At 38.2% G+C, this 25,565-nt stretch overlaps 1 protein-coding gene across 1 annotated transcript in view; it reads left to right on the top strand.

Annotated features, from left to right (window-relative positions):
- The window catches only part of Dkk2 (dickkopf WNT signaling pathway inhibitor 2), a 95,413-nt gene extending 70,472 nt beyond the window's left edge, over positions 1-24,941 (top strand). Inside the window, exons 2-4 of the mRNA XM_005081990.4 lie at positions 18,012-18,162; positions 19,133-19,288; positions 22,721-24,941. Of these exons, the coding sequence (XP_005082047.1) occupies positions 18,012-18,162; positions 19,133-19,288; positions 22,721-22,971 (558 nt within the window). The 3' untranslated portion in view covers positions 22,972-24,941. The remainder of the gene's footprint in view (positions 1-18,011; positions 18,163-19,132; positions 19,289-22,720) is intronic.
- The last annotated feature ends 624 nt before the right edge of the window (positions 24,942-25,565 follow it).

The raw sequence follows: 25,565 nt of genomic DNA, 5'->3' as shown, positions 1-25,565 counted from the left end.
AACCTCAAGCTTCCTCAACAGGAGGGCACAGGCAGATCTGCTGGGCAGATGTTGGAATGTTCATCTACACACATGCACACACACGGACACGGACGGTGGTCTTGAGTTGATGCTAAAACATTATACAGAAACCCAAGAGAGGAGGGGATGCCTCTGGCAGTGTAATCAGTTCCTTGAAGAAAACTTCTTAGTGTTGTAGACTATGATGCCAGTCTGAAACTTGGCTGAGGGTGAATCGTTGGAGAAATCCCTGCCCATGAGAAAAATCACATAGTTTTCTCTCTGGCTGTACTTCAAGTAATGCCAAAAGAAGCTTACCTTTAATTGTTACAGAAACAAGTTCACTTACCAGGTAGTTAGTGACTACTGTATGCCAGGCACTACGTTAGATTAGCATGGGAAATGGCCTCTGGTTCATATTGACCTACAAACATACATTATAAATATTTATTACAGACATTTGAAAGAGGAAAGTTCAGTGGTTTAAGAGAAAGTTCTATCTTTAGCAAAATGAAAATTTCATCTAAATGGTAGCTTACCTTGTCTGTATGATGATATAACCATAAAACAAAAGCAAAATCAAACAAAAATCTCACAACACAGAGAATGTAAGTGCTTCCAGTGTGCCTACTTAGATTGACTAAGAAACTTCTGGTTAAATTTAGCAAAATCTATTGTTAGGAAGCTAGGGTTGAGATAACTCTACAGATCACTGGTTCTTGAATTATAGCACGGAGACAGCTATGTCAGCATTGTTTGGGAATCTGTTGGCAAAATGAGCTTCTAGTTCACTGCAGATGTATTGACTTGGAGACTTTGAAGGTGGAACCTTCTCTCTTTGTCTGATGCATCGAACGTGTCTGGTGAATATTTGAGAACCTCTAGTCTGCCAATCAATTTAGAGTTTGAAAAGCTGGATTCTGTTACTAGTTTTTGTGTGAACAGACTCTGAGGTACTCCTCCTCACTTGTACACTCAACATTTCTTGTGTCTCACCATACTGCATAGTGGACCTAATGTAGAGCACTGAAACATGTTGGAACCAGAAGTGGGGGTTGGGACAACCATGAGAGTATGAATATATTGTCCCTTGGAACTTTTGTCTCAACTGGTTCATTTTATGTTGTATGACTTTATATTAGTAATGTGTCAAAAGCCTAACTAAACTCCCTTTCCTAGTTCCATGAGGGAATGCATGCCACCTACAAGGCAATATACAGATGTGATTTCAGGGAATGGCTGTTCAAACAACACAGATACTTAGCTGCACCTTTTGTTGTTGTTTTGTTATTTTCATGTGCTGCCAACAAAGAACATTGTAAAACAAACATTTTTTATAATGAAATTTTCACATGGTAAGGCTGGGATGGTGTAGGAGAGCACTGGCTACGTGGGATGTGTTTAATGTTATATGTTGTGATATAGTCTGTGTTATATCACATATTATATGTACACACCATAGTTATTACAAAAACCAAAGAGTAATAAAAAGAGTCAAGACACCCCATACACTTAGAAAATTATCACTCATCTTGATCATATCAGTTTTTCTTTTTCTACTCCAAAGTAACAAGATTCCCATGCATTGTGGTTGTCTCAGCAGTGCTTGGGTTGTAGCTTTCAACAAGTGTAATGTCTTGACTCTTCCTTGTTTTCTATTGGTCTCTATAGGGCACTAACCCTCCCTTAGTCATCCTTACCTCTGCTGGCATCAGGCCTCTAGGAAAGTCTTCAATGGAACCCAGTGGTTAGGGATGTGCATGTTTTCCCATTGGCTACTTGGGTGATTTGATCTTTATGGATTGATGAACACATGGTAGTCTACCACCCCACCCCCCATGGTACAAGGGATTGGACCCAGGGGTTTATTTATGCCAGGTCGATACTTTTTCACAGAGCTATACCTCTCAAAGTTGCCCATGCTGACCTTAAATTAGCATGTAACCCAAGCAGACTTTGGATTTGTGATCCTCCTGCCTTAGCATCTTGAGTAACTAGAATTACAGGCCCATGACTCTAGGCAGAGTTGAGAATACTATTTTTTAATTTCTTTTTTTGTTTAAATCCACCAACACTGAACCTCTTAGAAGAAAAAGTGGAAGCTACCCTTCAATGAATTTGTACAGGAGACCACTTCCTGAACATGACACCAGTAGCACAGACACTGAGGTTGACAATTAATACATGTGGCCTCCTGAAACTGAGAAGCTCTGTAAAACAAGGACAGTCAGCTAGACAAAAAGGTAGCGCACAAAATGGGAAAAGATACTCACTAATCCCACATCTGACAGAGGGCTGACCTCCAAAATTCATTTAAATTAGAAACAATTTTTTTTACATATCAATCCCAGTTCCCTCTCCCTCCCATCCTCCAATCCCCCACAGATCTCCCATAGCATTCCCCTTCTGTTCCCCAGAGAGGGTGAGGCCCTCCATGGGGGGGGGATCATCAAAGTCTGTTACATCATTGGGGGCAGGACCTAGGCTCTCCCCCGTGTGTCTAGGCTGATGAGTATCCCTCTATGCAGAATGGGCTCCCAAAGTTCATTTGGATACTAGGAATAAATATTATTCCACTACCAGAGGCCACATAGACTGCCCAGGTCTCCTAAATGACACCCACATTCAGGGGGCCTGGTTCAGTCCTATGCTGGTTTCCCAGCTGTCAGTCTGGGTTCCATGAGTAGCTATCTTGGCCCAGTAGAGTGTGAATTTGCCAGATTCTGAAGCCTCTCAAGTTTCTTGTAAGATCAAATGTCTTTCTATCCCAACACAGCCTCTCAAAGGTTGCCTTCCCTTCTTTCCAAGTAGAAGATGAGGCTAAGGGTCAATTCTGATTCCATAACTAAAACATCACTACCAAAGCTAAGAATTAGCAATAATTCCTTTATATTCTTCTATATGTAGGAAAGGGTATTAATAAGTCTTCACAAGTTGGAAAATCAATAAAGAAAATTGATTATAATTAACATTTGCAATTTGTAATAAAGATTAGAGATTATTCTTTACCTTTCTATAAAGTAACATGCACAGTAAAATATTCAAGGAAGTTGTGAAATCGTTTTGTGAAAGGCTCATCTGTAAAATGTCTGCAGGCTCCAAGACTTGCTATTGTCAAGGTCTCATGAAAATATGAGCAATGTGCAGTGAGGCTTTGTGACTGGGGCATCTGTGAGCAGGAGGAGACATTTTGGCCTGTGAGATGGTGTATTTCAGGATCTGTGGCTGGGTTGAGGTTACCTGGAGAGCTACAGAACTCTAGTGAGAAATGAGAAAAGCTCATTGCTACCACACCCAGGTTATGCACCCAAATTCCCAGACAACTTCTCTATTATTCTCGGCTAAACTTGTCTTCAATGAAAACCATACCACTCTATCACTCCAAACATGTTTTTTGCCTTAGAATGGGTATGAGTTGAGGATTCAGCACTGAGCCAGCCAGATGTTGCGATGTGGGTGTGTTGCTACCCTGTCTGTGTACATGCAAGAATGTTTATTAATATCTAACCATGGAGGGATCCCACTGTAGACATGAGAAAATGAGGCACATGGATGCTAAAATTCTTAGAATTCTCCAAACATGTGCTGGTAGTTTGTGACAGATAATTAAATTGTTAGTATTAACTTTGAAGACACAAAGGTCTATGCATAGTCGCTGTTAAATATTAATTATTGCTTTATAATCAGTAACAGGCTGATTATACCTTGAACTGATCATTCTGAAGAACTGTGTTTTGAAATCCTCATTTTGTACTGAAATAATTTCCAGACAGCAAGATTAGATATTTTAGAATTGAATTTGTTGATATTTATTAATTCTTCTGAATAAGAAAGACATTTTAATGTAATTTGGAAGCATAATTTGCAAGTTGTAAGGATTTCTGATATGCCAGCAATGAAAAGACAGCTCCAGTTCTCATTGCTATGGGTGAGAGGTCTGGCATTTCCATACACCCTATTTCTAAGCTCAGGTAGCATTTGGTCAGCGTGTACAGTGCTGAGCTCCAGGAGGGCAGATGAAAAGCAGTTCACGAGCAGATTGTTATGCTTTTGATCTGTTCTCATACAGGAGCCTGGCTAGTGTTGCATTTTATAATAATAAAAAAATCACTTCATCTAAGCGTGGAAATGGCCTGACTTGTTTGTAAGAATTAAGCGCTGATGATCACATTTAAAACCAGGAAATGTTATCATCATATGTAATTCAGCCTGTCTGAAACCTGCTGTGTCCAGGTGTGACTCTCTTTCCTCTTCCTCCAGACTAGAGAATCCAATGATCTGGTCTGTTCTATGCAACCAAGATTTACAGGAGACTTACAAGCATTCAACCTTTTCAAAGCAGTCTGACATTCTGTGTGGAATTAATGTGTGTGGGACACATTGAACCTAGAAGGCAGAGCTTTTATTTCTTGCCCCTTTGCCCAGCAAATAGCCTCATAAAATCTCTCTGCAAGTATCAATTATGAACTCAGACGAAACTGAAAACAATCTTTGAAAATTTCTGTATGTTGTTAAATTTGGAAGTAGGATCTAACACTTGCATGGGGTTTTCTAAAATTCCAATAAATATGGGCAAGATTATGGAAGCTGAGGGCATATGAACAAGAATCATAGACAGTAGCTGGAAAGCATTTTCTTCAAGACCTGTAAACACACACACACACACACTGTTTGAGGAGAACTGATATACAAGTAATATTTCACTAATTTAATGTGTCTGATAAGGGATCTTATTTAACTCAATTTGTTCAGTATTATAATTAGTTGTTAAATTTTGGTGGTTGTAAAAATGGGAGTTTTGGAGAGAGTCCTTCTGTTTCATATTGACTTCTAAGTTGTTGAGACTAAGGTCTCTCAAGATACTGAGTCCCTTAACATCACTGAGATCTTTTAAGTCTGTATAGCACTAAAATGTTAGAGGATGGGTCACATTTTTCTTTGCAATAGCAATCCACAGTGCTGGTTGTTAACTGTCAAAAGACAATGTTTAAAGAAGCAACAGAAAGAAGCACTTAGGAGCAGAAGGGAACTAACTCCCTCGTCCAAGAAACAGCCATTGCTGAGTGTTTCAGCCTAACAAAAATCTTAAACATTTCCAGAGGACAATTAGGGAAGAGATCAAAGACAGTCACTGAACCAGATAACCATCAGGGCACATCATTATCTCCATGGTAGAGGCAATCTACAGCTACTTAGAATTGAAGGATCTTGCTTTCCACTGCAGATAATTTATACATGAAAACTAGGAGGAATATAAGGCAAGGTGCTGATAATAGCACTCAGAAAAGCAGAGCCTGTGGCTTGGTGAGACAGTTGTAGTCAAATTCCTAGACAGAAAATATCTCATCATTCAAAGTCCTTTCTTCTTAAATATACAGGGTCCTAGGTTTCAGTAAGCATTGACTGTTTTTAAAGACCAGTATGAAAATACAAAGTCGTCATTAATTTTTGAGTTTTTTCTTATTATCATTCCTTGTTAATTCTAAATATTATTGTCAATTTAATTCTATAAATTTTTAACCACTGTTACGATGAACTCTCATGAACTGAAGACATACTGAAGGATGCTAATGCACTCCAAATATTATGTAACCACTGGGGAAATGGAGATTAAAAAGTGTTGTGCTTAACTCAATATAAAGAAAGTAAATGAAGACAAAGTGTGCTTTGTGTCCTGGTGCAGATAAGCTCCTTGTATCAGGGATATACATGTCAAATCCACCTCAACTGGAGATGGCTACTTAACCTGAAGAGTTGCCCAAAAGTAAAAGTAAGTTGATGTAATCTTCAAATAATAAGAGAAGTTCTTTAATGGTGAATTGGGATGTAGGAAGGGTGTTCTTGGCACATGGAAATCCTTCCTAAACAAATTCATTGTATTGCGATTGACTAGAGGATATTCATGTAGCTGGTGTAGCTGGAGTGCATGACACAAAACCTCTAGAGATAGATGGAAAATAGATTCTTCACCAAGCTAAGAACAGATGTTTTCTGGTAATCTTAATCGTGATATAGTTTTCTTCTCCTTCAGTTAAAACTATCAAACAACACTGGGCAGACTTTGTATAGCATTGTAAATACTGCTCTAGACACATTTGAATGTATAGCATGAAGTGCAGACTTTTCTTCTTAAGTGAAAGATTTTTAGAATGACCCTAGCATGTTGTCTAAAAATTCTATTAACCCTTTTCACCACCCTCCTATTAGTAAGAAAGGCACTCTGGTTGTATTGAGGTGATACAGACCCATCTCCCCTGCTCACATTTTTACTCCCCCCCCCTTTTTTTGCAAAGGCTTCTGGAATGTAAGGTCAGACATGGAGGTGTTAAAAAGAGTCCAATGCCAGTACATCTGGGGATCCTTAGTAATGCCCAGGGGCCCATAAATAGAAGCAGCAGGAATACAGAGGAGCATACTCTTTGCACAAGAGGAAAGAGCCAATGGAATGAGAGCAAAGTGACTTAAACCCCAAACATCATTTCTTTTTTGGTTGTTTAATCTGGTAACAAATATTCTGACCCCCTTTGCTCACTGAGAATGCTTGGGTCACCACACAAAAGCAGATTCCCTGGGATGTGGGTGGTGTGGGGGGACCGATGTCTTCAGTATGTTCTCTTTGGGATTACTAACACATTGAGAATGTCATCACAAGTTGTACCACATTTCTGAGGCTGATATTTGAACACTAGGGTCACCAAATCCAAAACATCCATCATCGGGCTTATAATTTCCTTCCTTTCCAAAGCTTTTAAAAGAATTTTTCATAGAAATTGATGCTAACTCAATGAATGATGTCTCTATACCATATTTTTCTGGAGACGCATATCTCCTTGCCCCATGTGTGATGGCCTTCCTTCATTCTTTCTACACAGTAAGCATTTAAATTGGTTCATAGGGTTACAAGGCTGAGAACTAAGTCCATATGTATATTGATACACTTATATTTTGGAAAAAAGTGCTTTATTTTAATAAATAACATGTGGTAGTATTGTTGTTATCATCAGAAACTAAAAGCAAAACTATTCTCCAATCTAATGCTTTTTCACTTAGCCATCTTTAAAATGTCTCAAAAAATGGACTTGTCACATTTCATCTGTCAGAAAGTCAAGCACTCCTCTACTGGGAGACTTTCAGAGTGAAGTTGACACTCTGAAATTGCTTCAAAGATTCTTAGTCTTGGATTGTGGAACTCAGAAATGATTCAGTTGACAATGTAGTGTACTTGGTGTGTCTTGTGCATATGCTGCCATGTGGGATCTGTTCTGCCTATCAACAGGACAATATAAATATCAGAGAACAAAATCAAGGACTAGGACACTGAGCCTTTGTTGACAAGGTACACAGGACAGACTGGAGATACCAGAGTGTATTCTGTAGACACCATAAATTCAAGCATCAGACTGAACTTGCAAAGAATAAGGGTGGTAAATTCTTATCATATGAGATAGCTTCGTTTCTTTCTTTTCCAAACAGGCAAGTGGCTTATTCTAATTGAACAAGGAATCTACATGCTCCTATACCTTGGCTAGAGATATCATAGTTCTGGGATAATTGCTTTTTTGACATTTCCCTATGATGAATTGTGAATCACAGCCTTTACCTATGTTAGTAATAAAAGGTTTCCTGGTCAGTGCAATCTGATGCTAGTTACAAAGCACAGTTCTTGCTATAAACCTCTGTGTGTACATTGAATCAGTCTCTCCTCAAGTCATTGCCTCTCAACACTGGAGGGATAAACATTGTATGTGTTCTTATTTACAGCCTCTTATCTCTAATAGTAATAGTTTATAATATTCAATATTTACTCCCAGCATTCTTAACAGATTCTTAACTTCTTGTGCTGAAAAATGAACATTAAGGTAGATATTTTTCTGGGTTTTCTTTTCATCATTTTGAACAGAAATGAGCAGTCTTTCAAATTTTATCTGCTTATATCAGCTGTTTCCTCAAAATTAGAATAAAATGTAGCCAGTGGCTACTTGACTTTGTCTGGTCTAATTCCTGGAGGAAATGAAAGAGAATTCAACAAGATTAGAGAGATATTGCCATTCGGTTGCTCTATTTCAAGTGAAATCAGCCAAGATAATAACAAACATTAGCCCAGTCAAGTAATTGTTAGAGCAATGCATTGTGTGCATGTATGCTTGTGATAATATGGTTTTGAATATTTAATTGACAGTCTTATTGTTGCAAGAAGTGAAATTTATGAACTCATTCAGGACATGTCTCTTGGGGAACCTTTATTTGAAACCCTGGTAGGAAGCTTTGGATTAAGGCAAACTTTTTTCCCAAAACAAAAACAGCAGGCTTAACTTAACAGTAAGTAAGAAACTCTGTTTTGACTTTTGAAATGCTAGGTCTTTAAAAATTGTATTAATTTTAATTAGGGCTGCATGTATCTAGTGCAAATTATAAAATATTTTTAAAGGCTTACATGTAACCTAAATGTTCTCCATTCTTCTATTCTCAATATTAACCTTGTCTACCTTCCCATGGGTAAACTCTATCACTTATTTCTTTGGTACATTTCCTGAGATAATTTGATATGATTTCTACACACACATGTTCATGTATATAATTACACAACACAGCAATGTCATGTCATCATTTTCTAAATTCGTGATAATGTAAACAAACATTTGGTCACCAACTCACAAGATATTTCAGTTACCAAGTATGAGGCTACAAATGACGCTGTAACGATAAGAGACACACTTACTGAAAGTAAAACTAAGTATTTATTGTAGAAATTACTCACAAGATACCAAACAAGTAACCCAGATGAGCCAAGTAGTTTTCCGCTGCCGAACTGGAAGCCCAACTCCGGGAAAAGAGACCAAGACTTCCTGTGTGCTGTCTTTTATGCCTTCCCCCGTAACGCCCCCTAGCCCTGCCCAAAAGTGGGCCTGTCTAGTGACGTAGTTCACCGCCTATGTACGTATACGTCTTTAGTCATGCCTAAAGTGGGTGTGGTTAGCGGTGTGGTAAACCGCCCTTTTATTACCTCACCTGTATGCGCCTCTAGTAAGTCACATGGTTAATGGCGGCATACAGACTTCCTCCTACACAAGTATTTGTATTTTGAACAAGGAAATGTTTCCGATCTTGACCTGTTTTATTATCATAAAAGTCTTTTTTTAAAGCAGTAAGTTAAAAGAATATGTTTTCATATCTACCTAAGTATCAACTTAAAAATATAAATGAACCCTTCACTGAGAAATGAAAAATGCAATACTAATATGCAAACAAATGGACACTCACATGATCTGTCTTTCATATATTGCATGGGGACGAAAGCTATTTGTTTTATGTCTAACCTCAGAATATAAAATACCAAGAAAGCTGCATAGCTATTCATTGCCAACATGACACAGGTGTATACCACATGAGGATATGAAACAGTGCAGCAATAATGGGTGTGTTGACAGCTCTGAGTCCACAGTGTGTTCTCCCCCAAACACAGTGTTGTGTGTGTATTTCTCTTCCTTTGCTTTTCCTAGAACTCTAGAAATTCTCAAGCTCTCCCTGAGCACAGTGGATGAGCACTTGGAATAAAAATGAACCTTTCTGGAAATGGTTGTTGCCAGCGGGTCACTTGCTGCCTTCTGCACTTGGACCCTTGTCTGTCTGGAGAAGGTATTGGGTCCATAACTTGTCGAGCTTACCATCGTCTGTGTGTCATTAATCCATGCAACATCTCGGAAGCCATACCTCTCTATCTTCCCTTATTGTGTGTTCATCAGAACAGAATTTGTTAAATGATGTTCCTGGACCCCATCCAATCTTAGAATAGAAATAGAATGCCTAGAAGAGTTTTTGAAGAGAATATGTGGAATGTTTATAATTAAGTAAGCAGGTAAGCACTGCTGAAGTTATGGACATATGTCCATTATATCAAGGGAAAAATTAAATTTAGCATCTTATCCCAGAGTCATAAAACACATTGATCTGGAGGCATAATTCAAATAGTACAATTATAGAATCTGTCTTACCATAATATATTTCTAAAGATGTGAAATGAGGTAATTTTGTAAGACTATGATGACATTATTTTTATTATTGATATCAACCAAACATTTTGAAGAGAACATAAGGTTGGGCAGTTTACTCCTTTGTTTACATTTGGATAATTATCCTCAGTCACAGAGGTATAAAGGACTTGGTAGTAGAGACATGAAACACACAGGACTTGTCACCTACACACATGTTGAAACACCCCTGTGGCCATAGGTAGGAACAGTGTGCCCCATATATTTTGAATGAGGGGGAACAGCTAAACATAATGAGGGAGGAAGGATGAAAACTACAGAAATAATGAAGATCCAGGTAAACTGCATCCTTTAGGTCTCCATAAGTTCTCTGACCAGACAGAAAAGTTATCTCTCCCATTCACTCCAGGATGGGTAACGTATGCCACAGTTGAGAACATGGCGTGTCTTCCAACATTTTCTCAGACTCTCCCTTTTGCTTAAAAGAGCAACAATCAACTAAGGGATGCCAGAGCTGGAGACTTCCTTCTCCAGGCATGAGCATACCAATTAATTACCCAATACTAACCATTCAGTCCTGAAGCTATGTATCATATGAGTATCATTATCTAGGCTGAACAGTTTATATTTAGGAATATATGTATACACACACACACACATATACACACACACACACTTTTTGTGTGTAGCAAGAATCAATAAAGAAAAGAGGCTATGCATTTGAAAGAGACCATGGAGGGTTATACGTATGGGTTTGGAGGTTAAAAAAAAAACGTTCAGAAAAAATGACAGAGTGGAGCACACCAAGCCAGAGATTATCTAGTGTTTATTCTATAGAATTAACTTTTCCTCTTGGCACTTGGTGGGACTTTCTGAATTGATTGGAGAACTGTTTTCAAGTGACTAGAAGAAATCCATTGTTCCTAGATAATAACCCAGGAACATTAATAGGTATTCTCCTGTCTTCTAATCTTTGTGTCAAAACTCAACTTTCTATCTTTTCTTTAAAACAAATATATGTAATCAAATGAACTACATAAGTTAATTTAGAGTTTTCTTAGGAAACTAAATGTAATGTAGACTCAGTCATGTTGATCCAGCAGTTGACTGTCATTATTTGATTGTTTTTTCTTTTTTTTTTGAGATTGTTTTTTCTTTTATTTTTGAGATTATAATATAATTATTTCTCCATTTCCTTTCCTCCCTCCAAACCTCTCTATATAGTCTTCCTTGCTTTCTTTCAAATTCATGACTGCTTTTGTAAGTGGTTGTTGTTGCATGCATATATATATATTATATCCTTCTCAGTCTGTATAATGTTACTTGTATTTATGCTTTCCAGTGTGATCATTTGGCATTAGGTAACTAGTTGGAGGAAGACTCTTAGTTGCCTGTAGTTCCTTGTATAAGGTTGAAGACTTGTGGTCTTTCCCCCTTCTATTTTGGCACTTTGGTCTATTGTAGTTCTTGTTCATCTCATATTTAGGTAATTATGTTGGTGAGAATTTATTTACTCCAAATCTTCAACCCTTACCGAGGAAACTTCTTACTCTCACACACAGAGAGCATTATATAAAACCCCAACCAACCAAACCATGACCAACCAAAATGCTCAGTTGTATATCCCAGTCCTAATTTTGATATATCTACAAAACAACTGTTGCACCCAAGGCACAAGAAACGTTGTGTAAGAGAGGTCAGAAAAATTATAGGAGCCAGAGGATAAGGTAGTTTGCTGTGAGATTGTGTCTCCTAGTAATTTTCAGAAGCACAAATTATTTTAATTAAATTAGCTTCCAGATTCTCAACATCCATACTTCTTTCTTCTTGAAATTTCCTATGGTTACATCTGACTTTATCCATCTTTTAAAACTATAGATGAAAATATAGACAAAATTCTTACACATTTTAATGTTATGTATTGTGTGTGAGTGTTATAGGGTACCATATAATCCAGACTGGTCTTGAATTTATTTATGTAGCCAATGTTGGAACGTCAAGCATCATGCTGACCACCCCCTCCCAACAACGGGTGGGTCATGAACACTATGTCACTTGTTATGGTACTCAATGAGAATGAGCGAGCTCCCTCTTTTAAGCTCTGCACCGTCATCCCATCTCTGTCTCTCTGTCTCTCTTCACTCTTAACCTTCACCTCTTGCTCTGCCCTTTGTGCCCCCCTCGCTCTCCCTCCGCTGTAGTAAACTATGGTTAATGTACTCTCTATGGCTTGTGCTGTATCCCGCCTGTCCCAGCACATCTCATGCCTCCACCTTTTTTTCTAATTTTTAAACTTTTACAAAAGAATAACAGCCAAGGTTGATCTTGAACTTGGAATCCTTTTGTCTTGCCTCCTTACTAGAATTACAGACATGTCTGGTTGAAGTTTTGATTTGAATGATTTTATTTTTAATATTCTGTCTTAAAAACTTTCTATGTGTTACCATTGATTTAAAATATTTATTACATTCCTTATTCATTTATTATTATTTACTATGTGTGACTGTGCATGCATGTTCTATATCATACATGTACGTGTGGATGTCGGGGGACAGCTTAGGAGAGTCTGTTCTCTCATTCTACTAGGGATGGAACCCAGTGGCAAGTGTCATTACAGGCTGAAACATTTTGCTGGCCCCTGTCCTGAATTCTGAAGTGAAATCATGGAAAATCTGGAAGCAAAGCATTCAAAGTTATGATGATGACTTCTGCATTTCAAAATCTAACTGAATAAAAGCCACAGCATTTAATTGAAGAGAAAATGTTCAGGAAAAAGTACACTGCAATTGATTTCATGATGAGTATGCTGCTGTATATCTATTTCATCGAGACATATTAAATTACTGTGAAGTTAATGTTACAAAATATTTAACATTATGTATTATATTAACAAAACAAACACACAGTGACAAATTTTAGATGTAGATATATAAGAGCATGTATTTGTGTGTGTGTGTGTGTGTGTGCGTGTGTGCAAAACATCTTTAGAGTAGCCAGTAAAACATTTTCAGGTTACAGATCTAGCTCCTAAATACCTGGGAGATAACTGGTAGTCAGTCCACCAGGGCTCAATGGCTGCTGACTGCTGAGTGCCTAGCCAAACAGCTATTTCAAAGAGCCCAAATGTCCATCTGCTGCACACCATGAGAATTTGAACTCTTTCTCTCAAATGTGATATAGCTCATTCCTCCCAGCCTGGCCCGTGAGTTCCCAAAGGTGCTTGCCTAGAGGTAGCAGTGGACCAAGGATTGGATGAGCACTTTGCCCATAGCCAGACTGGGGTGTATTCCATACGGCACCTCCACGGTGCAGTTTTCCCACACAGTTTTGAAATGCATGTCTTCACAGTAGTGCACACTATGTTCTCAGGGAAATACAAATCTACCAGGTGGAGTGTCATAACCTGGGGAATTATCTTTCCTCTGTGTGATGGCCAGCCTTGCTGTGCCTTGACTTCAGAGCCCCAAGGTATGTTCCTATATCCAGTCCTTCATGTTAAGCCCCCTATCCATTCAAATGTTTTTCATTGAACAGCTGGGTTGTCCCCACCCTACCCCCACAGGCTGTCTTCTGCTTGCCCAGCTGATGATGTTTCCCTGGCTCCAGCCAACTTCCGTGCTTGTTACAAACAGTGCTCAAGGGGACAAAGGACTGTCTAGATTAAAACAACAACAAAAGTAGGTCGATCTTGCAAGAATCCAGATGGGTGGCCAGCCATCCCACATGAACAATGTGTGATGTTTCTGTCTCTTTCTCTCCTATCCCCTGCCTCCATCATCAAACAGGAAAAATATCATTATTTTGAGAATGTGGGAGGTTTGGTTGTGTCCAAAGGTCTATTCATTGGTCAATGTTGAAGAGAAACCTGAAGCAATATTCCTCATGATCCCAGGGAACTGATCTAGTGGTTACATTTGCATCTTCAAAAGGATGGCGAGTTTCTAAAAACAATAATAACCTCAATCTTGTATGTAGAATTGAATTAATAGACCCTTTCTCCTGGAAGTTTTGACAATAATGAGAAAAAAAGCCTCGATTGTTTCAAATAAAATGGAATGACTACCTTTCATTTTGCTTTGCTCCTTAGGATCTTATTTATCATTATTTGAATGGTGGACTTCTGCTTATAATTCTGCTTTATACTCTGTTAAAACTGTGGTCAGAACTGGAATCATTGTCATAGCTTTGGCTGTGTTTCCCTCCAGTTTTCTGTCTTTCTAACGGCTGCTGCAGGGCAAGCTTACTTTTGTAATCTCTGTATTCAGCACAGAGGTCGCCAATGCACAGCCTTATCTATGTGTGTAAAACTGTCATGATGACACATTCTTGGTCCTGATACCTCAAGATGAGGCCTGATGCCAAGGCAGGTTCAGTACACTCAAATTCTCTACCACTGATCACACTATGTATTTCTAAATGTTTCATAATGTCTTTTCCTCATTTTAATGCCAAAATTGTAAATAATTATTCCAAACTAGCACAGTGGAAATGAACTTCAAGTTCTTTATACTATAGAGAAATGTTGGTTTCTGATAGACTTCAACATGTGTCCAATGTGTATACTATTTTTTAAAGCTCCTGTCATGGTTATAATGATCTATAGTGTAGCTATTCATAGAAACAACTCTATTTTTAGACTAGAAATGGGCAAATGCCTTTGGTTTTTTTGTTTGTTTTTGTTTTTTTTTAAACCTGATCCTGGATAGCTCTCATACATTCTTAATTTATGGCTAATCATCTCCTTTTATTAGGTGTCCCTAATTAATTTACATCCTAACCATGCCTGAATCTGGATAATGAATAATTGTGAATGCTGACAATATAGGGTTTCTAATCATTTCTGGAAGTTTTTAGTGGAGAGAGAATGCAGGTGTCATTCTGACTCTTATACTTTGTCATTGTTTTATCAGTAGACTGCCACTGGCCCTCATACACCTTGCTTATCTAGTCTCTTGGTCTAAAGGGCAACTCAAGAAAGCCATAAAAATCTACTGTTGTTAATTGCTGTAGTAAGAAACTTATCAGCCATTTACTTTTAAATCCCCAAAACAAGTGCCAGGTGAACATGTTATTAATATTAAATTGAAACTTTGACTAAGATTTTCAAGCTTACTTTATGTTTGCCACAAGGCTACCATCAAGTGGGAACCAAGGAACAGCCTTTTACCAAAGTCAATGGGAAATAATAGTCTTCCTTGTGACAGTTTCTAAATGGCAGTTTTATTTATGTATGATTTTCTTACCAGTCATCCTTTAATTCATGCGTATGCCAATCAATCCTTCAGGCCACCTGTTTCTCTGTCTGCCTGTCTCTCCTTGCTCTTCTGCTGTGACACAATTTAATAATAGAAAAACAAACACAAATGAACACCACTGAAATGACAAGTGGCTGAACCCTCGTGTTAGTGTTAAAACACCTCATCCAGAATTCTTGACGGAGATTTGATGCCATCAGTGCTGGTACATGAGTATGGATAATATGTAAGGCCTACATTTTATGTTTTGTTTTCTTGATAATGATCAGGCTAAAGAGGCTTTATACCTCAGTAAATATGTGCTGGAGACACTGAATTTTTGAAAGCATGTCTCCTAATGTCACTTGCTTCTCTCAAAAGTACTTCATTCAATTTATTTTGCCCCCTTTTGAAAATATTTGTGGAATATATGTATGTATGTTAACTGTCATATATTTTACTTCAGATATCTCACTGCGGTCAAGAGTTTTATGAGCTTAAGAGAAGCCATGTATGTATTTAAAGTTATTAAACATCACTTTAAAATTTTCAAATTATTCCTTCTAGAATTTTTGTATGGGCATTCAATCCCAAGCACATAATATTTACAACATTTCATGCTAAAGACGTCCTAAATACCATCTTTGCCTGTGTCATTGCTTCTTCAAACCAAGAATATTTTTCTGAATATGTAGACTAAATTTAGCCATTAACTTGGCTCTCCAATGTAGTCTGCTCTTTATGGATGGTACCCACTGTTAACGTCCATTCAGAATTGTTGGAGAATTTGCTGAGTTGTAAATAACACATGATGTTTTAGGTGGCACATGTTTGTTTCTGTTGAGACAACATGTCCTACTTTTTGAGAAAGGAAAGATTTGTAAGAGATCAAATGTTTCTTGCAAAACAATTTGATGAAATGAATGTAAATGAGTCAGAAACATGTGAATTGTGTTTCAATTAAAATTAATGAGTTTAAATAGGAGGACAGTAAAGTGCTTGGGGGAAAGAGTGTGGCAAGGCGGGAAGTGACATTTGTCCTGGACTCTTGAAAAACATCCTGCTGCTGTGAATTCAGCCCCATTGAGACTCTCGAAAGTCAACTTAGGAAACCGTAATGCGGGCTCATGACACAAATTTATTTTATGTATATGTGGAACTGCCACTGTGCAATCATTTCAAACCACCTTCAAAGTGAGGTGAGCGATTCCCAATGCTATTCTTTCAAAGGTAAAAAGACACTGTAGTGATGACAAAATTCATTTTCCCCCAGACTTACACGTAAACTTCATTTCTACTTCCTCTGTCTTATTGAAGATGATCAAACACACTTGGAAAACTTGTAGCAGAAAGGGGAGGAACAGAGAGAAAGAGAGGGAGAGAGGGGGAGGGACAGAGGGAGAGAGAGAGAGAGAGAGAGAGGAGAAGGAGGAGAAGGAGGAGGAGGAGGAGGAATAAGCAATGTGTGGGGTCAGGACATCAAGTGGGATTTCATAATGGAAACACACAAACCAAAAATAATTATTTTAGACACACAACATTTTATCCACAGTTTCATCCTTCTATCATCTATGCACACTTCAAAGCAAGAATCAAAGCTGTCAAAAATATGATTTGCATTTGTAGTTAAAAATTAATATATTTCTCTTAAAATCATAAAAAAATAAAATAAAATAAATGGAGGTTAGGCCTGGTAATGCTTGCTCATAATCTCACTACTTAAAGACAGGCAGGAGAATTGTTGCAATTTTAAGCTTCAAGACCAGTCTAGTCCATGGTGAGTTCCAGCAAACATAGGCTACATATTTAAACAATGTTTCAAAACAAAAGACCTATCTTAATGCTCAAGTCTAAGTATCCTGTTGACATCTTAGTCTCTGAATATGTACATGTTAAATGCTCCAAGAACGTCCAAAAGCCAAGGTTAGTAACTGGAATAGTATTTTACTTTTCTATTTTAAGTTACTATCACATACAGCTCAAGAAGTTTTCAGGACTTACTGCTGGTAGAGAAATGTGTTAATAACCAGTCTTTTCTGAATAAAATTAAGACATAGTTGCTATAGTAGCTTTGAGGAGATCATGTGAGAAGACGCTTGCTGGGCTTTGTGAGAACTCTGGGTAATTGAAGTCCAGCATCCTTTTGGATATGCAGACACTGCTGTTGCTCTGTGGAGGAAGTAGGAATGAGGGCAATGTCCTTTGCTTTGTTTGGGTGTGTTGTTATTTTTTTTGTATTGTGTGCATATCAGGTAGTTTCTACAGTTTGTTCTTACCTTAACAGTCAAGGATTGTGAGATTTTCGTAAAAGTATTTCCTCTCTTATTTAGCAGATAACACGTTTTAACTTCTAGCACAATCATTTGCCTGTTTTGTTCTTCCTCCATCTTGGGAATGGAGTGGTGAGACTGCTTATGTATTCTGCAATTAGTGGAAATACAACAGTTACCTTTATCTGAGTCTCCATAGTCACTTACAGCAGGTGTCTATCAGTATGAAGTATAAATCTTGAATCCAAAGGTGGCCAATGAAAATGCATGAGTAATTCATGGTGCTTTTTCACTTTAAAGTTTATTGTCAGTTTCATCTTTGTCACCACCAAAAACCAATACTCATAAAGTCATCAGCTAAGGGTCATCCTGGAGAACTAATATGCAGAACACAATGGTGTATTTCATTCAGACACCGCAAACGTGGCTTGGTTTACCTTAAGGTTTGTTGCCTCAGTGCCTTCTCAGTGTCCAAGCGCCTCACCCTTTGCGTTTTGTGCTGTCCTATCTGATGGCAGGCCTACCCTTGCAGCAGTGATAAGGAATGTGAAGTTGGAAGATACTGTCACAGTCCCCACCAAGGATCATCAGCCTGCATGGTGTGTCGGAGGAAAAAGAAGCGATGCCACAGAGATGGCATGTGCTGCCCTGGTACCCGATGCAATAATGGTAAAAGTTCTCATCAAGTATTAACAGTACTCTTTATCCTAGGGACCCCTTTCCCGCCCATCTCTCACTCTTTCTCATAAGCCTTTGTGGAAAGGTGATTTCATGCTTCTTGCAAAATTAAAGTGTTGTGTGCAAAATCGCTAAATGTTCTGTCCCTTAAACATATGAATACCAATACAAGTATTGTAATTGTGAGTCCCTTGACCATGTTCACAAGAGTTTTATATTATGGTTATTATACTAAAGATTTCCTAGTGCAATCTTACTGGGTGAAGGGGTAACTGGTCAATCAAGTACAAAGGACTCTAACCTGTAGCCTGGCATCACTCAAGCCAAATGAATTGATAGGTAGACATTTATTCATCATTAATGAATAATGTGCTGAAAATAATCACAGAAAACACATGATTAAGTAATTGCAGAAGGTGGTTATAAGCAAAAGTTTAGTCATAAAAACACAACACAATGAGGTTCATATTGCCATGCCTGCTCTGGCCTCTAGGTGTAAACCTGTGATGAGTAGCATAGAGAGGAACTGAAGGGGATCGGGAAAAAGACCTCACACCATTTGAGAAGTTTGACCAAAATAGTTTTGCTCTTAAACTAAAAGGACCTTGGACAGATATCTGAGCAGATAGCTTAAAAATAGAAATAGTAGACACTGATTTAATTCTTCACCATGTTGCTATTCTAAGTATCTTATATGTATTTACAATAATATGATAAAATTATTCCTCATTTGTTGTTGTTTGATACTTAAAAGGAAAAATTCATATCTAGGAAGATTGGCTTCAGAGTCAAAATATTCTACCATAAAAATAAGTGAATGAATGGATGAATTAACAGATAGAAAGATAGATATATAATAGGTAGATTAAGAAGTAAACACATAAATGTCTTCCTAACTCAGATCAGGATGAATATCACAGGTTATAGAGTTAAAGTGATTTGTTTACATCCTCATTTCCAGGAATCTGCATCCCAGTCACTGAGAGCATCCTGACCCCTCATATTCCAGCTTTGGATGGCACTCGGCATAGAGATCGGAACCATGGTCACTATTCCAATCATGACCTGGGATGGCAGAATCTAGGAAGACCACACACCAAGATGTCACATATAAAAGGTAGGTCCACCTGTACCACCATGTTTGTTTATTCTTTCTTTTATAAGGAAGTGAAAGACAACATGGTGTCTCGGGGGTTCTATTGCTGTGAAGAGACACCGTAACCACAGCAACTCTTACAAAGGAAAACATTTAATTGTAGTGGCAGTGGCTCACTTACAGCTCAGAGGTTTAGTCCCTTATCATCATGGCAGAAAGCAAGGCATCATGCAGGCAGACATGGTGCTAGAGAAGGAGCTGAGAGTTCTTCCATCTTGATTCATAGGCAACAGGAAGTGATCTGACACTGGGCAGTATCTTGAGCATATATGAAACGTCAAAGCCCACCTCCATGGTGAAGCACTTCCTCCATCTAGACTTACATCTACTTCAACAAGACCCTACCTCCTAAGAGTGCCACTCCCTTTGGAGGCCATTTTCCTTCCAACCACCACACATAGATAGATAATTCATTTTGATTCTATGAATCCATCATCAAAATGTTCACTAACGGGAAATTTTAAATTGAGTTTATTAATTTTAAATTTTGAAAATACTAGAGATTTCATAGAACTGTTGGAAGGATTATATTATGAGACCTTCCATGCCATATTCTAAGCATGCCTCTTTTTTTCATATGAAAATTGTGAGGAAACCTTCTAAACAAACCTGTATGGTTCAAACCTATCAGAGACTAAGCACTGTGGAAAATGCATGAAGAAATATTGCTGCTGGTGATTAGACTCATGGCCATTTTTCACCTTTGCAAATTAAGGAACTTGATTTCACTAAGCAATCAGATGACAAGTTATCCATAACCAATCTATGAGAAACAGTTGGCTTACAGTGGGGTGATGCATCCCTATAAAGTCCTCTTCCTCCTACTCACCAATAACAAACTTGAATAGTGAGAAGTCATTTTACTAATAGTAAACTTTTGAGGGGATGAAACACAGTTATACACAAAGGAGGCTTTCCCCATGTGTATCTGTGAGGTATTCCTTTTTAAAGATGTAAGTGTTTAAAAATGTCCTGTGTTCTAAAGAATTTTGTAACAGAGCATCTCCCTGTTCTCGGGAATTACTGATGAACTGCAGTGATCTGATAAAGTCATGATGTGAATATCTAGTTTCCTTTTCTAAACATGTTATTTCCATAGCTTGTCTCACCACAAAACTATGTCCTCATGTTTTCATCTTCTAAAGGAGAAGGTCTGACCCATTGGTGTACTTGAACAGTAATCATACACATAATGCTTAAGATGTTGGCAAATAATTTCTCTTACCATTTTGCTGTACCCAGCAAGACCCTGAATTATTATCCATGCCTCTTATTTCTGTTTCATCAAATTACTGTACAATTGCCATTATGTGTGTCCTTCCTCATTCCAATAGGTATCTAAGTCACAGCACTATTGAAAATCTACCAATTTATTTCAATACAACTACATATGAAATGTACTGAGTGCAAACAGAGAGAAATCTTGCATTGCATGGCTATTGAGTTGCATCAAAATTTTGCTGTGAAATTAGTTACATCTAGCATGCTAGAGAATTTTTTAGACCATAGGAGGCCACACGATGGACTTTGAACCAAATCTGCATCACCAAATTTTTTAAAAAATGGTTCGACTGACAGTGGGGAGGTCAGTATGGGACTGATCTGGACCCCCCAAATGTGAGTGTCAGCGAGAAGGCCTGGGCAACCTATGGGGCCCTGAGCTGTGGATCAGTGTCTATCCCTGGTATACAAACAGTCTTCGTGTGCCTATAGCACAAAGAGGGATGCTCTCTCAGCCTGGACTCTTAGGGGAGTGCCTGGACCCTACCCAGAGTAAAATGACAGACTCTAGATATCCCCTATGTGGAAGGATTTGGCAATAGGGTGGGAGGGTGGGGGGGAAGGGGAGTGCAGGAGGAGGGGAGGGAGAGGGAACTGGGATTGACATGAAAACAAGCTATTTAAAATTAAAATAAAAAAATGATAAAAAAGAACTCTAAAAAAATGGTTCGTAAAACCACAGACTTATCTAATCATATTGATCTTTTCTATGATCGAGTTTTGTAACAGATCATTTAGTCTCAGAGTCCTACTGTATTTGCAGTTGGGCAACTAACAGAAAAGTTTGGCAACTCCTGCCTCATACTGAAACACAAATCAATGAAGCCAAGATGTGTGTGGGAGGGTGCTACTTGGTGACTTAATCTTTTGGTGTGTGCACACACCACCAGCTTTGTTATCTCACAAGTTTTTAAGTAAGTTCATGGTTGTTGCTGAACCTGAAGGCTCTGACCTCAGCTGGCTGTCGCCTCTCTGTTGTTCTGTCTCACAGCTTCTTGTAGGGTGTTTTCCCTAGCAATTCTTGTCAGATGCATTTGGCTAGGATTAAACCATTTACTACTCTCCCTGCCTCCATTGGTATTCTGGTATGACTATATTTCCTCCAATCTCCAGTTGCTTCCAGGTGGGACTATTAGGTTCTGCCTAGTGAATCTAACCCCTGGATGCTGACATCACCTGCTCCATGGAGGTCTATCAGCCTAAATGTGGTAGTAAATTCCTGCAGCTGATCCATCTCTTACAATTCTTAGTTCAACCATCACACATGTGACCAATTCTCTGCATTAAATAACCTATGTTAATAATTTTGCTCTCACAGCTGGACTCAACTGATAAATGATGTCAAGAGTCCCTGAAAATTTCAGCATTGTTGAGTCACATCTTTATTTACACCAGCTGAAAAGACATCAAGTTAATTAGTGTGAAACCAATCTCCCCCCATCAATTCACCCCATGGGGGGAAAATTATGAGGAAGATACTGAAGTTAGACTATAGACTGAGGAGTTGACTCCATAGTTAAATTGCTTGCCATGCAAACATGAGGACAGGTGTTCCAGTCCCCAGAACCCCTATAAGCACTGGGTGGGACATGGTAGCTTGCCTGTTATTCCAGTCTCATAAAACTGAAACAGGAGATTACCAGAATAATCTGGCTAGCAAGTCTAACTGTATCAGCTAGCTCTAGGTTCGTTTGAGAGATCTTGGCTCGAAGAATAAGGCGGGAGAGTTATGAAAGATAATTTTCAGCATCACCTTCCTTCCTTCACATTCACAAGTACATATGTACTTGCACGCCCCCCAATGCACTCATGCACAAGAAAAAGCATGCATATATGTACACTACACACATTAGCACACAGAGAAATAGGAAAAAGTAGACTATGACAGATGAACACAATCTAGCTGTCCATTAAATACCATATTCAGATGGTAGATAATAGAATGAGAGAAAAATAGATTTATGAGAATTAAAGTGGTAACAAATTGGTATGAATCTAAGACTTTATTAAAAGTGGCAGCACAATGCAAGATGATATAAGTGAAAGCATTTTCTGTGATTCTGATTGCAAAGTAGATATTGCTCTCAAGCACACTTGTACTCCTTTTGGTAGGACATGAAGGAGACCCCTGTCTGCGATCATCAGACTGCATTGATGGATTTTGCTGTGCTCGCCACTTCTGGACCAAAATCTGCAAACCAGTACTCCATCAGGGGGAAGTCTGTACCAAACAACGCAAGAAAGGTTCTCACGGGCTGGAGATTTTCCAGAGGTGTGACTGTGCAAAGGGCCTGTCCTGCAAAGTGTGGAAAGATGCTACCTACTCCTCCAAAGCCAGACTCCACGTGTGCCAGAAGATCTGACAATCAATGGGAGAGTTATCACTAGCAGACTGTGAATTTGTGTATTTAATGCATTATGACATGATGGGAAATCTGGTTTGGAATGAAGAAGAATAAGGAACATGGAAAGAATTAGGAGCACAAGAGAGAAGTAGGACTGAATGAAGCAGAGACAGTGACAACTAAAGCACAACCAGTGTTTCCATTATGCAACTTGTTTATGTAAATAATGTACACATTTGTGAAAATGCTATTATTAAAAGAAAACACACCGTGGAAATTACTGACAAATACCATGTTATTTTCCAAGAGTTTGGCTTGGGCTAGAAGGGACATTTTCTTCAGATTGGCAATGGCTATATAAACAACCTAAAGCCATGTTTCTACTCAAAGTTATAGTTCAATAAATTATTCTCACTGTCCCTTGACATAATTTCTAAAACATGGGAAAGATGATAAACAGGAAGTGAAAATATGCAACATTATTAATTTGTATCACAAAAAGATCACCTTTTAATTTTGAGCTCTGCTTTGACTTCTCAAATAAAGGCCTTGGTAGACAAGAGAAAAAGGCCATCCATGTTTTCCATATCACTTCCAGATACCAGCATGTCTTTTAGACCTTAGAAAAATATAAACATGTGTCTCCTCACACCACTCATTTCTTTTCTCAAAAACTTCACTTCACCTGAATTAATAAAGACATATATGTAGGACAAAAACAGATCCTGCATTGTGAAGGAATGATATCTATATTTCTAAGTGATGCCTACCTAATTGTGTAGTACAAACCAGGCAGAATTTTCACAGATTGCAAAAACATTAAAGATGCCTGGCACATGTGGGGAACTGAATAATGGAGGAAGCACTGTTTTTCCAAAGCTTTGACACACCCTGCATGTGATAGAACTAGACTGCTAAATACATTTGTCTTTGCACAGCCAGAGAGCAGTAGGGTGAGGCTGACACTAGAGACTTGAGTGACATTTGTACTGAGTGGAGCACCGCAGGGAAGTAGAGGAAACGTCATCTTTGTCCTGGATTTAAGATAAAATGTCTGAAACACAGGTTGAATTTTTATGGCTGACACCAGAATCTCCACAAGTGAACTTGAAGCTCTCCATAGGTTTGGTTCTCCTTGTCATATTTACCACGCAGATGAGCTCATTGCAATGCAACTTGCCCTTCCTAACCTCAATATATTCCATAGTTTTGAGGTTCTAAAATACATTAATATGAGGGGTTCTGTAATATGTGATCTCTTAAGCCAGGTGGTACAATATCTTCCCTAAGCTATGGAGTCATGATTCCTTCAGAAGTTTCTATACTAGCCTCTCAACGTAATTTTGTTGGCAAAGACTAAATTGCTGTTTTCTGCAACCATTGAGAGCAACAAGTGAGATCAATATATCTCTAATCTATAGAAATTCTCTTAAACCACTTTAGTACTTTCTGCTTTAACAAAGTTCTAAATATTATGTCCAGAGCATAAACTACAAAAGGCTGTCATGCCATTACTTATGATCTTATAGACCCCACATCACTTTCTTGTTTTACTGAAGTCCCATGTGCAATCTCTAAGTACAGCCCCTGAAGAGTTTCAGCCTCCAACACACATTTTGCCAGGATGTTGATGGTTTATGCTCCATATGTGTATTCTAGAGCAAAGAATCATAAGATACTTTATCCAAAAGCCAAAAGTTGTTGTCTGAGCTTGGAACGTGAAAATGGAACTTTTTGGTCAGAATTTCCTATATAGGAATAACACTTACAATCTAGTTTCCATATTATTTCCCTTATATTCGCCCTCTCAAAATTATTATTTGAAATAATTTATTTACAGGAAATGTTAATGAGATGTATTTTCTTATAGAGATGTTTCTTACAGAAAGCTTTGTAGCAGAATATATTTGCAGCTGTCGACCTTGTAATTTAGAGGAAATGTATAATAAGATAAAATATATTAAATTTTTCTCTTTCAAAAAATTGAATGAAAGGTGTCTGTGTCTTCTTATGGGAAAAATGCTCACAGAATCCTAAGTTCCTGAAGTTTCAGCCGTGTGTGGTGTGAGTCTTCAGCCTGAAGGGGAATCATCTGAATGTCAGCACCATAGGGTGGCCCAGCTTATTTTTATGAAGACAGAATGGCTGTGATTGCTATTATATAGTTAAACCAGCCTACTCCCACTTGTAATTTCCACCCATTCATTCTTCCATTGCCTTCAGGACCCTCTCTACAAAAACAAGTGTTTCTTCAAAAACACTTGAAGACAGGTGCCGTAGTCCCTACAACCTTCTCTCTTAGGAGAAATTTGCCAAAATGAAAAACATAGTATACTTAGTTCATTCCATATCCTATGAAGTTGCTACAACCATGGAAGTAAATCGATCCATTTATTTGGGCCTGATTAACCCCAATATATTTCCTGGCAAGTTGGTTTTACTTTTGCTTTCTGAGCCTTAAGTGCTCAGCATGATTCAGATGTGGATGTAAAAGCGCATGTTGTAGTGTGTAGAAATGCAAAAAGCAGACATTCTGTGACAAAGTGGGATAGATCACATGCAGCTAATGAAGCCAGAATTGTCCCAGGGCTACAAGAAAGAGTTAAAGACCC

The sequence above is a fragment of the Mesocricetus auratus genome, unplaced genomic scaffold, assembly GCF_017639785.1.
Source record: "Mesocricetus auratus isolate SY011 unplaced genomic scaffold, BCM_Maur_2.0 Super-Scaffold_100009, whole genome shotgun sequence".
Lineage (NCBI taxonomy): Eukaryota > Metazoa > Chordata > Mammalia > Rodentia > Cricetidae > Mesocricetus > Mesocricetus auratus.
The sequence above is the reverse complement of the archived record's forward strand: the minus strand, read 5'-3'. Positions and strand labels throughout refer to the sequence as shown.